At 41.0% G+C, this 15634-nt stretch overlaps 1 protein-coding gene across 2 annotated transcripts in view; it reads right to left on the reverse strand.

Moving 5' to 3' along the window:
• MYOM1 (myomesin 1) overlaps nucleotides 1-15634 on the reverse strand; it is a 117030-nt gene that overhangs the window by 59238 nt on the left and 42158 nt on the right. For both annotated transcript variants that reach the window (XM_069568339.1, XM_069568340.1), the window contains exons 11-14: nucleotides 8885-9026; nucleotides 5510-5709; nucleotides 3636-3692; nucleotides 1358-1482 (exon numbers count right to left, since the gene is read on the reverse strand). In XM_069568339.1, coding sequence (XP_069424440.1) covers nucleotides 1358-1482; nucleotides 3636-3692; nucleotides 5510-5709; nucleotides 8885-9026 — 524 coding nt within the window. The remainder of the gene's footprint in view (nucleotides 1-1357; nucleotides 1483-3635; nucleotides 3693-5509; nucleotides 5710-8884; nucleotides 9027-15634) is intronic.

Consider the following 15634-nt stretch of genomic DNA (forward strand, 5'->3'; position numbering starts at 1 on the left):
TGTGTCATTATTATAAGAAAGATGGTAATTACAGCCACAGAGCTTATTCAGAACTATCTTTGTGTGAAGCATTTCAAAATGATTCACTGGAGGAATGCATATTAAATACACTAAGAAGTGAATGTTTATCACTCTTGACTTGCCCTCTATTAAGAAAAAAAGAGAGAGAGAAGGAAAAAAATTTTTAATCAAGAATGATACTCAAGTTATATTTCATTTGAGGCTAATGTGTAGAAAATGCAAAAATTGATAAAACATAAAAATTAAGCATTATTTTGGTAAAATCAGACTTTCTTTGAAGATGTCCATATTGGCATGTTGAAGAAATGAACCTCTTATTTTTATTCACCTCTAGGGATAGGAAGGCAGTGAGGCATGCCCCCCATAAGCCAAATGTCCTCATGAATAAAATTGTTAATAAAGGAAAACCACAGACCCTGTGTTTTTGCCTCCAATATAATTTTCTCAAGAGCTGCTGGTTAGAAATAATTAAAGGGCCAGAAAGACAGTTGAATATAGATTTTACGTTGTTACCTAACTTACAGGTATTTGCCTAGACCTATAGTTCTTTGATGAACTTTCTGGCAGCTCACATATGCAGCATATGTGAGTTTGATTCCTGGGTCAAGAAGATCCCCTGGGGAAGGAAATGGCAACCCACTCCAATATTTTTGCCTGAGAAATCTCATGGACAGAGGAGTCTGGAAGGCTACAATCCATGGGGCCTAAAAGAGTCAGACACGAGTGAACAACTAAACCACAACAGCAGAGCAAGGGAGATGGGAAAAGTGGTGAGAAAGCACTGCAACACAGTGTTGCAGAGGCCATCTACAGTTCCAGGAATGTTTCTCTTCTTGGAGGGGCTAAGAGTTGGGGTCTGTGGACCTCTTAGGAGTCCATGGGTGACCCTTGCTGCTAAGTCGCTTCAGTCATGTCCGACTCTGTGCGACCCCATAGACGGCAGCCTACCAGGCTCCCTCATCCCTGGGATTCTCCAGGCAAAAATACTGGAGTGGGTTGCCATTTCCTTCTCCAATTCATGAAAGAGAAAAGTGAAAGTGAGGTCGCTCAGTGGTGTCTGACTCTTAGCAACCCCATGGACTGCAGCCTACCAGGGTCCTCCGTCCATGGATTTTCCAGGCAAGAGTACTGGAGTGGGGTGCCATTGCCTTCTCTAGGGATCCATAAATCCCCTGAACTTTCAGGCAAAATTCTGGGAAACACATTTTTCTGTGGAAACAGGTAACAGTTTATAAGAGTTTTTAAAGTTCAGGACACAACAGAAACTTAATCTCTACTTCTTTAGAGAAATGTTGAAGAAGTGCCGGAGATAAAGATGCTGCTCCCAGAGTCTCACCTTTTCTATAAAATACAGGATGCCTTCATGGCCACGCTGGCGGGGGGGCTTCCAGCTCAGCACCACATAGCTCTGCGTGGCCTCAATGACGGAGAGGTCGGTGGGGGGCCCAGGAACAACACCCTCTGAAAAACAACAGGGAAGTTTGAGGGACACGCACTCGGGAAAATGGAATTGTATTGTAGGACCTATACTGCATGTGAAGCAGTGTAATAGTACTTGAAAATAGGGTGTGATCAGATGTTAATTATACTGAAAAAATTCCAAGATATTAAATACATAATCATCAAAATAACATCAAAATAAATAATTACAGCTAATAAGATAATATAGACAAAATGAAATAAAAATATTCAAATCCAAAAGAAAAGAGGAAAAAGGAACAAATAGATGGAATGGATAAAAAACAAATAGCAAGATGTTAGATTTAAATCCAGTCATATCAATAATCACAATGATGTGTAAATTGCTCAAATATCCCAATTAAAAGGTGAAGATTACTAGTTTGCCTTAAAGAACCAGACCCAAGGATATGATGCCTACAAGAAATGTGATTTAAATACAAAAACACAAAGGAAAAGGACAGATATCATATGTCATGTGAAACACATCAAAAGAAAGCTGAAATGGTCATGTTCATATCAGATAAAGCATATTTCCAAGCAAAAATGCGTTACCATGGATAAAAGGAGTGATTTTCTGATAATAAAGTGGTCAGTGCATAAGAGGATATAATAATAAAAATGCCTATGAACCTAGTAGCAGAGTCTCAAAATATATGAGACAAAACCTGACCAAACCACAAGCAAAATGTCTACAAAACTACAAGCAATAAGTCTATCATTTAGTTGGAGAGAGTAAGTAGATAGAAACAAATGAAAAATAAAAGATTCAATAGAAATCCTAGCAGACTTTTTCTTCGAAATTGATAATCTAATTTTAAATTCTACATGGAAATGCAAAGACTTAGAGTAGTCTAAGCAACTTAGGGAAAAAATGATTAGAGGTCTTATATTACCTGATTGCAAAACTATGAAGCTAAAACAAAAGAAAGAAAAATAAGAAGCTTATAAAAGCTACAGTTCAAGACAGTGTGGTACTGGTATAAAGAAAAATTAACAAATAAAGATTCAAAAACAGATCCACAAATATGCAATCAATTGCCTTGGACAATAGTGCTAAGGCAATTCAATGGGAAAAGGATAATCTTTTCAACAGATGCTGCTGAAATAATTGGATCAACATATGCAAAATAATAACACTTAGACCCTTAATTCACACAATATAGAAATAATTAATTTGAAATGTATCATAAATTGAATGATAACAGTGTAAGAGCTGAAGTTGTGACATTTCCAGAAAAACAGAAAGAATATCTGAGTGAACTTGGATCTGGCAAAGATGTCAAATAGGATGCAAAAACGGCAAATACACACATGAAAAGATGCTCAACATTACTCGGGAAGTGCAAATTAAGACCACTATGCACCTACTATGAAATGCCAGTGTGACATAAAACACCGATATACGCTGACTAGAATGGCTATAATTAAAAAGACTGACCATACCAAGTACTGGGACAGTGAGGAGCAGCTGGAACTCTCAACTACTGCTGATGGGAATGTAAAACGTACAATCATTTTGGAAAAGCGTTGGCAATTTCTTTAAAAATTAAACAGATATTTATCAGATGACCTGTGTATTCAGCCTCTAGGTATTTATCCAAGAGAAATGAAACAGTATTTCCACAAAAACACTTACCAGAGAGGTTCACAGAGCCTTTCAAATGAGAAGGTATAAATAAATTGGAATGAACTGATATATACGTCAACATGGATAAATATCATTATGCTCAGTGAAGGCAATCAGGCAAAAATTAGTAGGATTCCATTTACGTAAAATTGTGAACAACATAAACAACAGTGACAGAAAGCAGATAAGTGATAGCGGGGAGATGAGGAAGGGGCATGAGGAAATTTAAGGGGTGGTAGATATGTTCATTATTTTGATCACATTGGTGATTTCACAGGTATTCACACATGTAAAATTTATCACACTGTACGTTTTACAGACATGCAGTTTGGTCCATGTCATTGTACCTTAATAAATCTTTAAAAAAAAAAAAGTGATTCTCTAACATTATGTTACTTCATGATCTCCAAATACTTCAGTACGTTTTCTCCAAAACATCTTAAATAATATACACCACACCTTCCACAATAGCTAAACCGCATGGCCGAACATTGGCAATACTATCAGGGGAAAACGTAGCTTTTACCTGTTGGTTCTTCCTCAGTGACAATGATCTGTCCAGTCCAGGGTGCTGAGGGGCGGCCTAACAGAGACAAGTGTAAAAAATCAGAAACATTCACAAACACAGTTCAACTGCACTGAGAAACTGATAAACGGTCCAGATTCATCACAAATGGGTTTGTTACTAGCTTACATATGTACCTTCCTAATGAGTCTTACCAAGCGTGTGCATAATATTTGGGGGCGAGGGGCATAGCTCTGGGCATCAAACAACTCACAATCTGCAAGAGCAGACGGGACGGTGTCCATGTTTCTGGAATTGTACTCACACAAGCAAGGGGAACAGCCTGTGTCCATATACTCTTCAATGTGTATCTCCTGAACCATGTAGGCTCTCTCACCCTACTTAAGAGATAGCATATACCTGGGAGAAACCTATCGAGAACAATGTAAGCCTGGCTGCTCTGTATCTGTCATATGAAGATGAAAGTGATGGTGGGCTTTGTTGATCATGCAGTAAAGCTCAACCAAAGGGATCTCTTTCCATTACTTTTAAAACTTACTTACAAAGGGAAGCATTTTTGATCCTGAATAAATAAAATGAGTGACTCAGGCAGTACAGAGTCACAGAGGAAATTCATTTCTGTGATTGTAGAAAGACATCAGAGAGAATGGTTCAACTCTTGCTTTAAACAAGGTACTTTCCACCAGAGTGTGTACAAAAACAGGAAGGTGAAATGCAAGATAACTTATTTTCAATTCCGGCAAATCTTATTTTCATTGAAATTTATAAAGGAGGAGTAAGTGAAAATATGAGATGGAATTAAGAAAGATGGAGGGAAGCTGGGTGAAAAGTGAAAATGCAGGTAAAAAGTGACTGGAGAGCAATGAGGAGCCTGATCAGAGAAAGTCTCCAGAGAGAAGGTGGCATCATTTTATTAGATTTTTTATTGATGCCACTGCATGTACTTAAAGTCAAGAAAAGCTGTAAATGTGGTAAATGGCACAGACCAGTAGTCCTCAGCTAGGGTGATTTTGTGCCCCCAGGGACATTAGGTAACATCTGGAGATAATTTTGATCGTCACGATGGGGGTGAGGTGGTAGGAGTGCAGATTCTACAGACATCTAGTGGGTAGAGGCCAACGATGCTGCTAAGCATCTCACAATGCACAGAACAGCCCCCACAACAAAGAGATACCTGGCCTAAAATGTCAGTAGAGCCAAGGTTGAGAAATCTGGCATAGACTGAAGTATGAAGGTCCAAAAATTCTTCACTGTCATTTTATGGTCCCTATTGTTAAGGATGCTATATTGGTTCCCATGAAACAAAAGCAGATCATAATTTACATACCACTATTTTGACATCAAGACTTGGAGGCTAACTATATGAAAAGATTGTTTTTGACTGCCTAATATGGAAACTCGAGTACAGATCAGATATAATGTTGTAAATGTGATTTTCCTTTTATATCAAAAGCTCACAGTATTGCGATATTCATGCTATAAGGGATAAATTCAGCATTAAGAAAATTACAATTTTAAGAAACTAAACCAGAAAGAAAAGTATATTTGAAAAAAAAAGTATATTTGAAGTGTTCTAATAAAATGAATAAAAATGCTCTTCAAGCTCCAGGTTTTCATATTTTCATTTCAAACACAATGCCTGGAACTCAGCTAAATAAGGCAAAGACTCTTAATAAAATAAACCCCTTAGTGAATAGATAAATTAAAAAACAGAAAAAGTTTTTGTTTTTGTTTTCTTCCCCCTGGCATTTTTCTGATCAGTGAAGGATTTCTTATTCTCTTCTCCCTCTGGTGGACAGGGGAAGAATAACCTTGCAATGGGATCTACTGCAATCATTTTTAAAAGGTCATTCTGAAAAATGAGAAACACTTACTCTTCAGTCTAGCTTTCTCAGCTGGGTCCAGAGCTGCCACGGGCTCGGAGACTCGAGAGGGCAGGCCTATCCCAACTTTGTTCACAGCTCGAACTCGGAATATGTAAGAACGGCCTTCGATCAACCCAGTGACAGGGAAACGAGCAAATTTCACAGGAATGTCATTGCACTGAGACCAGGTGTCTGTGCCCACCTCACATCTAAGGGAGAGAGAGAGGACAGGAATATGAGAGGAAGGATGGCTAAGTAGATGGCGTCAGGGCTGCAAAGCCACCCCAGTGCTTCAGGGCTTCGCTCTGTAAAACCTCCACCTGGAGCAGCCTGCAGCAGATACATAGCTGCAGGCACTCAGCTCCACTCAATTGCAACGGACCTACTCTAACAGGAAAGAAGCCTCAGAGCTTTCATGGAGACGTGTACATCCTTCCACCTCTCTAAAAGCGGGCAGCTGAGGAGTCTCCTGTGCTAAGCAGAGGAGCTTTTCAGGGGGAAAAAAGAAGCAGGCAGGTATGCACAGTTTTTACATAGCAGAAGGGGGAGGACCCCCCAAACATCCCCCTCAGATAAGGTCTTCAGTTCTACCACTAGTGACTTCTTTCTTTATTGTTCTTATGCATTTTCTTTTAAAAATGGAACTGTGGTTAAGAAAGTTAACACCTTACAAGACACCTCTCTATAGTCTGGAAAGAGCTCACCGGTGGTCACTACACGCGGTGTGGGTGGAACAGCGAGATGGGCACTGTATTTTTTTTCTTATCAGATGAGACTGATGAGATGTAGGGAAATCCTTGGGCCTGGCAAGGGAAGGCTAAGTCCCTGGAACTTCTGATTTCTTACTGGGGGCCTTTACAGCAGCTGACGGCTGGGGAGAGAGGGGTCACATCCCAGGAGAAAAAGATGACAGTCCATATCATGCTTTTGGCCTGATCAATAGAGTCTGAGGGGCCCAATGTGTGACTTCAGAATGCAGCAGTAAGTAACTCACTATTTTTTATGAGCAGAGCACTGCACTTTGAATTTTTATCACTTCCCCAACTCGGCTCTCTGTCCAAAGGGTATAACTGCCCAAAGGATTCTCAAGGGGGAGGAGGGTGCCAATGGCAGTGCAAAGGCAGTTGGAGTAGGGGCGGGGGTACATTATTTTCACTTCCTTGCCATCACCCTTCCATTCTTTGAGAGAAATGGACATTTTCTTCAATCTTATGTGAAATAGTATCAAATAAGGCTTCAGTCTATGCCTTTCACTCCCTCCCCCTGAATTTTCCTTTGTAGGAATTCTGGAGCTGCTGTGAACTGGCCAGCGGGGAGAGCTAGAAGGCTTGGACAAGCAACAGACCTCCCCTGCCTCCAGGAATTCTGCCAGGAAGCTCCCTCTTCCCCTGAGCAGATACTGTCTCAGTGACCAGTGGTCCTGGAACTCACTTCCAAACTCTCATGTGGGCAGAAAGGAAGGTGGGGAGCAGCTGCTCTGGAGACTTTCACAGCAAGAACCCAAACTTACCATTTCGCCACTAGGACACAGTGATGGGTCAGCTACTTGCTTCCTATCTGTAATAATGGCACATACCTCTCAAAGAGAGGCTATGGGTTAATGGGGCAGGCACGTGAAGCGTTTAGAACAGTGCCATGCACACAGCAAATGCTTAATAAATATTCACCACATTATGGTTATTTTCATTATGGCTAAAGCAAGAAGAAAACAAGATGTACTGATTGTCTCTGGTCTTTCAATGATCAAAGTCTGAAAATTCTTTGCAAATCTACCAAAGACAATAATGCAGAAACTGTAAGGATGAAAAAGAACCTACCTAAAATTTCACAAGTCATCATTACTTAATGATGAAATAATGTGGAAGCATTTAGTATAGGTTAAATAGTGTATGTGACAGTTGCTCAGTCGTGTCCAACTCTTTGCAACCCCATGGACTATACAGTCCACGGAATTCTCCAGGCCAGAATACTGGAGTGGGTAGCCTATCCCTTCTCCAGGGGATCTTCCCCACCCAGGAATCGAACCAGGGTCTCCTGCATTGCAGGCGGATTCTTTACCAACTGAGCTACTAGGAAAGCCCTAAATAGTGTATAACTTATTATAACTATTTCTCTGGTTGGTTCTGAGCTCAGTAGGCATATACTTACTTATTTCTAGAAATATTAAGTTTAATCCAGCTTGGTACAAACCTGTTATACTACAGTGGCACAGGTTATGTGTTCCTAGTGGTTTTTACAGTCAGACTTTATTACTCAAAAATGGAAGAGAACTGGAGCAACTATTTGAAAAGAAACTAAGACAATAATGGTTTAAGGTCAACAATCTAAATTTGCTGTGTACATTGGCCAAGCTCCCTGGCTAATTCACGTGTGGTGGTTTAGTTGCTAAGTAGTGTCCGCCTCTTTGTGACCCCCATGGACTGTAACCTGCCAAGCTCCTCTGTCTATGGGATTCTCCAGGCAAGAATACTGGAGTGGGTTGCCATTTCTTTCTCCAAATTCATGTGTAAGGCCCATTTACTATAAATATAAAGCCTCTAAATTTTGGAGAATGTAAACAGCAACAATTTGTAGATAAAACATAGTTTAGTACTATAGATATTTATTTCTTTGTCAAGCTTGATTCTTGTGATGTAAATAAAATTTTGTTAGTGTCCCTAGAGTATTATCATTTAATATTCTTAAATTACTGACATACTAGGAACATGGACATTACATGTGTTAAACACCAGCTATTTCATTTCCGAAGTAGCCTCTATCAGGTGTACAGATTCATAATATTCTTGTCAAATTAGCAACTTGGGCTGGTAGCAGAATTGAAGAATTATCTTTGAAATTGAGGTAAGCAGATAGTTAAGTATATATTCATACCAATCTGTTTGGAGACAGAGACAGAGAGAAAAAGAAGGAGACAAGCCTGGTAAAGAAAACACTTCACCAAGAAACGGTGGGAGAGGGTTTTCCAGGTTGTGCAATGGTAAAGAATCTGCCTGCCGTTGCAGGGGACGTGGATTTGATCCCTGATCTGGGAAGATTCCACATGCTATGGAGCAACTAAGCCCATGCGCCCCAACTATTAAGCCTGTACCCTAGAGCCTGGGAACTGGAACCACTGAAGCCTGCATGCCCTAGAGCCTGTGCTCCACAAGAGAAGCCACAGCAATGAGAGGCCTACACACCTCAACTAGAGAGTAGCCCCTGCTTGCCACAACTAGAGAAAAGCCCACAGAGCAACGAAGACCTGGCACAATCAAAAAATAAGTAAATAAAATAAAAATTAAAATCAGTATATTAAAAAAAAAAAGAGCGAAAGAAATGGTGGGAGAAACCAAGCAGGCATGTCTATAACCAATCACTCTAACCAAAGTCATACTAGATACTAACTTATCAATAAAATATCCCAGAATTGGACTCCCTCCATCCACAGCCGGCTGCTTCCAGGTGATGATGATGTAATCCTTGTTAGCATCCAAGCACACCACGTCCAGGGGAGAGGCCGGGGCTCCTTCAATCTCTGCATCGGCATCTGGGGGGATACAGAAGGACCCCGTGAGCCCTCTCAGACGCATTCTGTTAGCCCCAAAAGCCAAGGTCATAGTGCAGACCTTTCTTACACATCGCTGCAGTGGCTACGACTTTGGCCAAGTAGTTGTTTATTACTGTCGTTGCTGTTCAGGTGCTAAGTTGTGTCCAAATCTTTTGCAACCCCACACACCACAGACTATAGCCCACCTGGATTTTCTGTCGATGGGATTCCCCAGGCAAGAATACTGGAGTAGGTTGCCATTTCCTCTTTCCTGACCCAGGAATGGAACCCATGTCTCCTGCTTGGCAGGCAGATTCTCTACCACTGAGCCACCAGGGATCTCCATTTGGCCTCAGTAGAGCAATCATCAATTTTGTAATTTGCTTACCAAAATAACAATGTGTGCTTTTCACCATCAGTACAAGGAACATTATGTCAGAAAGGGCTCTGAAAACGACCCATGACCTCAGCCTCATGGCCCTTGCCTGCCCAAAATATTCTAATAAAAAATAACTATGGAGACATCAGAGACTGCTCTCAGAAAAGTCTAATGTAAATTATGTTAGGATGTCTGTTTTTAACATAATTATTGTGCAGCGTTACTCAGAAACTATAAATGGCTCCAAGGGGGAGCAAACGGCCCCTTCTGTCACCTTCTGGATGCACAAGAGAAGAAGAACCAGGAAGTTTTGCCCATCCCTATGCTGGGACTACCATTTTGGAAGAGAAACAAAAACATTCATTTTAATTAAATGTTTGTTCCCAAACTGAAGATACTTGCGAAAGGAACTCTGATGCAATACCCACAACTGAGCTTAGTTTATCTGAGTTTAGCAAAAGTCCAGGACTATACAAGAAACAGAGTTCAGTGACTGCCCATGAAACAGGATCTGCTGACTGTGGGTCCCCTCAGCAGTGTGTGCACAGATAAATTAGTGACTTGGGGGTGTTTTTAGGTGGAAAGGAAGGGGAATGAAAATAGCCATTTAATAGTCTTTTAAGTGAGAACGATTAAGATAATAGGCAGAATCCCTGGGGAAGGAGATCCACAGTTGCCAATTCCTGCTGACATCCGGTCAGCACTTTAATAACTGGAATTAGTAGGAGAGGAGGCTGAGACTTGCAGGAGCCACTCACCCAGGGAAAGCACTCTTGTTGACCTAATAAGAAACACTTTCTTTTCCAATGAGCTACACTTATGTAACTCTTGTAAGTCACCAAAATATTTGCTAACAGGGCTGCGATGTTTGTTTGTATGCTTCTGAATTGAATAGGTGTGTGTTATCTGTGAAGGGCTCACATCATTTTGGTTTTGAACATTCTGTTTCTTGCCCCATGAACTTGTGTGAACTCATGAACCTGCAGGGTAATATGTCCTGTGTAAGTGCTATAGGAGAATCTAACTAAATCATCGTGCCTGAAACAATGCAGAATCCATGCATGCCACATGATGGCAAATGGGCATTTGGGGAGGGCAGGGGAGAAACGTCTTTCCTTCCAGGCTTTCAGAGCACTGGATGCTGGGGAGAAGGTCAGCTGATGGTAAAGGTGGAGCTGAGCTGTGTGCATGCTCAGTTGCTCAGTCATGTCTGACTCTTTGCGACCCCATGGACTATATGGAACCCTCCAGGCTCCTCTGTTCATGGCATTTTTCAGACAAGAATACTGGAGTGGGTTTTCATTTCCTCCTCCAAGGGATCTTCCCGACCCAGGGATCAAAACTGTGTCTCTTGAGTCTCCTGCCTTGGCAGGTGGATTCTTTACCACTAAGCCACCTGGGAAGCCCCAGAGTGAAGCTAGCAGGAGGTAGAAAGGCTGACCTTAACAGGCCTAAGATTTGCTCAGCTGCAATGAAGGCAGCTGGCAACCTCTAGTCATGCCCTCCTTTTTTTTTTTCTCTAAAGCAAAAGGCCCGTAGTGTAACAACTGGTAAACTTGGTGCTGATAGGTAAATTCATTGTGTGTAACAGAGCCTGGCAGACAGTAAGCATTTAGAGAGCCATTTCTCAGTATTTCTAGAAAATCGCTTGGAATATGCCATTTGTTGTATGGATTTGAAAATCTTTCAAAACACATATTCTGTATAGCAGCTGCTGGAAGTCAAATCTGAAACTATTATGTTGCTTCACACTTGTGCTCTTGCCTTCGTCAGCTGCTGCAGGGCGCCTGGCCCACGGCACTCAGCTGGTCAACGTCAATTCTCTTCTTAGCCTCTGCCCTTTCTTCTCCCAATGCTCCAAATAGTCAAACTTTTTGTAGCTTTGATTGACTAGGCCGAAGTTTAGCCTGTTCCTCTTTTATATTTTGATCTCGGACATGACTGAAGTGACTTAGCAGTAGCACAGGCTATTTAATAACTTTTTTCAAAATGTAAGTAATTCTATTGTTTATCTTTATTATAAAAGTAGTGCATGCTTAAAAAATATATGATAATAAAAATATATGTTAAAATCCCTCTTAATTCCATAACTCAGAGATTACTACTATTAATACATTGGCCTAAACTTTTCTGGATTTTTTTCTACATTTAAAAACTCAAAAGTGCTTGTTTTTCATAATCTAAATCAACTACATTTCAATTTTTTCAAGTGATTATTTTTTAAATAAAAGTGGGATTGGACTATATAGTTTCATGTAAACTGTTTTTTAAAATATATTTTCATATTAATTAGTATAAGTATACACCCTTAGGGGCTTCCCAGGTGGCACTAGTGGTTAAGAACTTATCTGCCAATGCAGGAGACATAAGAACCATGGGTTCAATCCCTGAGTTGGAAAGATCCCCTGGAGAAGGGTACGGCAACCCACTCCAGTCTTCTCTCCTGGAGAATCCCATGAATAGAAGAGCCGGGTAGGGCTCCAGTCCATAGGGTTGCAAAGAGTGGGACACGACGGAAGTGACTTAGCACTCACACATACACCATTAGCTTTCATTGTTGTGCAGTACATCCATTGTTTTTATGGACTATTTATTACACATTATTTTCAACTCTGATTGGTGGATACCTAGATCCCTTCCAGACTTCCCCAAAACAAATATTCCTTTCTTAGTTTTGTCCACTAAAATTCCTAGAACTAGAACTGTTGAAAGTGCCCACTGTTGATATATAGTGACAAAATGCCCTGAGAAAAGCTGAACCAATTTACACTCACCAACAACATGTTTATCCATCCATTCCTTCATCCTAATGGATTCTAAAAACCTTGTAAATTTTTTGAATGTGATAGATCAATTTTATTGCTTTATTAGCAAAAACTTTTTCATCCATTTATCTGTCAACTGTAATTCTTTTTTCATTATATTTATATCCCATCCTTCACCACTTTATCATCTTTCTCTGCTCCCCTACCATGTATGTGTGGAAGGGTGGGGAGAATATATAGAAGTCTTGAAGAATATGTATTAAAATGATAATTTTGGATATCTCTGGATCATAGACTTATGATAGCTTTTCTTTTGTCCTTTTTTGCTTATTTACATTATATATTTTTTCAGAAAGAATATATAGTATCTATGTAATAAAACCCTGACCAAAAGTGTACATCTCTGAAATGTATTTCTGCTGACATATGGTGCTTTCTGCACTGATCATTTTGGTTCAGAAGCTATTTCCTAAGCAACAAAATACCAGAGCTCTAAAAAAAAAAAAGCATGGAAATGGCTTCATGTAGCTCAAAGTTTAAAAAAAAAAAACAACATAAAATGTCACGTAAAACACTGGCAGTTTCTCAAAAATTAAACACAAATTTAACATATGATGACCCAGCAATTCCAGTGGTAGCTATCTAACCAAGAGAAATGAAAGCCCAGGTCAATGAATAAAAATAGAAATCTTCATAGCAGCATTATTCAGAGTAGTCAGAGAGCAGAAACAATCCAATTGTCTATCAGCTGGTGAATAGACACACAAAATGCAGCATATCTAGTCAGCAATAAAAAGAAGTAAACTACCATCCTAAAGAACCTGAAAACATATGCTCGATGAAAAAAAAGACAAAAGTGAAAGATCACATATTCAGAAATGTTTAGAAAGAAAGTCTACAGTGACAGGGAGTAGATTAGTGGCTGCTTGGAGGCTAGTCTGGGAATGAATGTGGGGAAGGGACACAAGAAATATCTTGGGTGGGGCGGGGTGTGATGGGAATGTTCTAAAGATGGATCGTAGATGGGGGGCTGGTGGTGCACAGCTCTATAAATATTCCAAAAAGCACTGTCCACTTAGCATGGTTGACTCTTATGGTGTGTAATTACATCTCAACAAAGATTTTTTAAAAGAATCCGAAATATAGCATCTAAAATAAATTTACGAGGGAAATCGTCTTCTAAAAGTTGCATTCACAACTCGATTTCTGAGGCTCGTCTTTGCAATTTCATCTTTCCATGAATCTTCTCAATTCTCTCAACATCTGATACATTTTTGAATCTTCCCTCATTTTGTGGAATGAAGACCAGCTTAATGATAAACTTCAATCCTTCCACCTGTCTGCAGTTAGCAATGTGAAATTTGGCCTCAACCTGCAAAGGACCATGACCCTGGCATGGCCCCTGAGAAATGTTGTTGAGGAGACCCTGGACTGTGTCTGAGCTCCTAGGAAAAGAGCACAGAGGGACTCCTCAAGGAATAACTCAGTGCTTTCTGAGTCACCAGAGAGACTCTAGTTCAGGTAAGACACTTGAGAGTGGAGGCAAAGACTCTGTTTGCTTATTCAGTTCTCATCTGGTCAGGACTATCAAGGTGGTTAAATAAATATACTTGCTGATAACTTCCAATGTGTCCATTTTCACTGCAAATGACCCAGAAGGCTACCCCCTTTTTCCCCTCGCAAGATCTGACTTTTCCCAAAATACGCGGTTTTCAGTTGGTAGAGATATTCATGTATCTTCATCAGTTGCTGATCCGAGGCAGAATCCAGTGATCATTTATTACTGCTGAGTACTGCTGTGGTGTAGACTGCTGACCGTCCCTAGTGTCCACTCCTCCTGTTGCCTTTTGGTACTGGAACCCTTGAGCTTCCACGGGTAACATGCTGTCCAGCTGGAAATTCATCACCCCAGCTCCCAACACACATGGAGATGTGTTCACCAAGAAGAAGTGCTGTGTGCCTCTCTGCATCTCCCCTCTCACAGGCTGGCCTGGGAGCATGGGGCAGCACACAGGGGTAGCCGAGCAGCAACACAGATGGGACCATGGGCTCTGAACTAGTGCTTTGAGTAGGACCATCTGGACCATCCTTCTACACTGGTGGACAAAGGACAGAAATAAACTTCTTGTTTTCAAGTTCCATTCAGCCAAGTTCCCTGACTAAAATCCTGGGTTAGCCACCAGAAGACCTGCATCTTAGTACCACTTCTGTTTCTAAATAACTGTGAGATTTCTGCATGCATGCTAAGTCGCTTCAGTCATGTCTGACTCTTTGCAACCCCATGGACTGTAGCCCACCAGGCTCCTCCGTCCATGGGATTCTCCAAGCAAAAGTACTGGAGTGGGTTGCCATTCCCTTCGCGACCTTCGATCGAACCTGTGATTGAACCCAGGGATCGAACCTGCATCACTTACTTCTCCTGCATTGGCAGGCAGGTTCTTTACCACTAGTGCCACCCATGAAGCCCGTGAGGCTTTTGGGAAATCAATTTACTTTGCTGAGCTTTAGTCTCTGCATCTTAAAATAAAGGGGAATCCTAACATTTTGTGAGCCTTAGACTTCTTTGGAAAACTGGTAAAGTGGAAAGAATCAAGGTCCCGTCTTCAGAATAATGCTTCTAAAGACATAAATAAAATACATGAGCTTACCAAAGAAACCAATTATACCGAAGTACAGTTTTAATCACAGACCCCTCTGGAGTCTGTGGATCCCAGTTAAGGACACCTGGATGGTCTCTAAAGTCCACCATGATCAAAATGCCTAGATATTCATGATTCTATTTAGTGTCAGGGATTAAAAAAAAATTAGCAAGTCTACCCATATTGTTTATATAGTTATTCTCTGTAAATTGTGATGTTTTGACATCTTAAAAACAAACCTTTCTGGTTGGGGAGAGATTACCTGCCCCATCTTCTGGAGCTAGCCAACTCTAACTTGTCCAGGGCTGACCTCCTTCATCCAGCCATGTACCCCAGGAGGAAATATTCCTCTGACTTAACATCTCAGCACCAGGCACCAGACAACTAGGCACGATCCCTATGGCTTAGGGTCCACTGAGACTCTTCACCCTAGCTGATCCTGAATTGTTTATCCCACCCCGCCTTGCCTTTTCCACAGGAAATCCAGTAAAGACTGTGGTTTGAGCTCTCCTGTCTGACCCTTCTGCCTCCTGAGCAAGCAACGTGGCTGCCTCCCCGTGTGGCCTGGTGTGGTGCTCCAGGACCTGTGAGTGTAATACACTCTATTTTCCTGAGTCCCTCCTCTGTCTACTCGTGTGGCCACACCTGACTGACAGTCACATAAAAGAAAACAGAGCACTTCCCGTGTGGCCAGGACATGTTCATGGTCTTCCAAGTGTGCTCAGATCTCATGTAGCAAGAACATTTCCACTTGTACATACCCTACCCGTTCAAGACACTGCTGAGAAAAGAAAGACTCTTAAAATCAACAATGATAACTTGTCT

The sequence above is a fragment of the Ovis canadensis genome, chromosome 23 (assembly GCF_042477335.2).
Source record: "Ovis canadensis isolate MfBH-ARS-UI-01 breed Bighorn chromosome 23, ARS-UI_OviCan_v2, whole genome shotgun sequence".
NCBI lineage: Eukaryota > Metazoa > Chordata > Mammalia > Artiodactyla > Bovidae > Ovis > Ovis canadensis.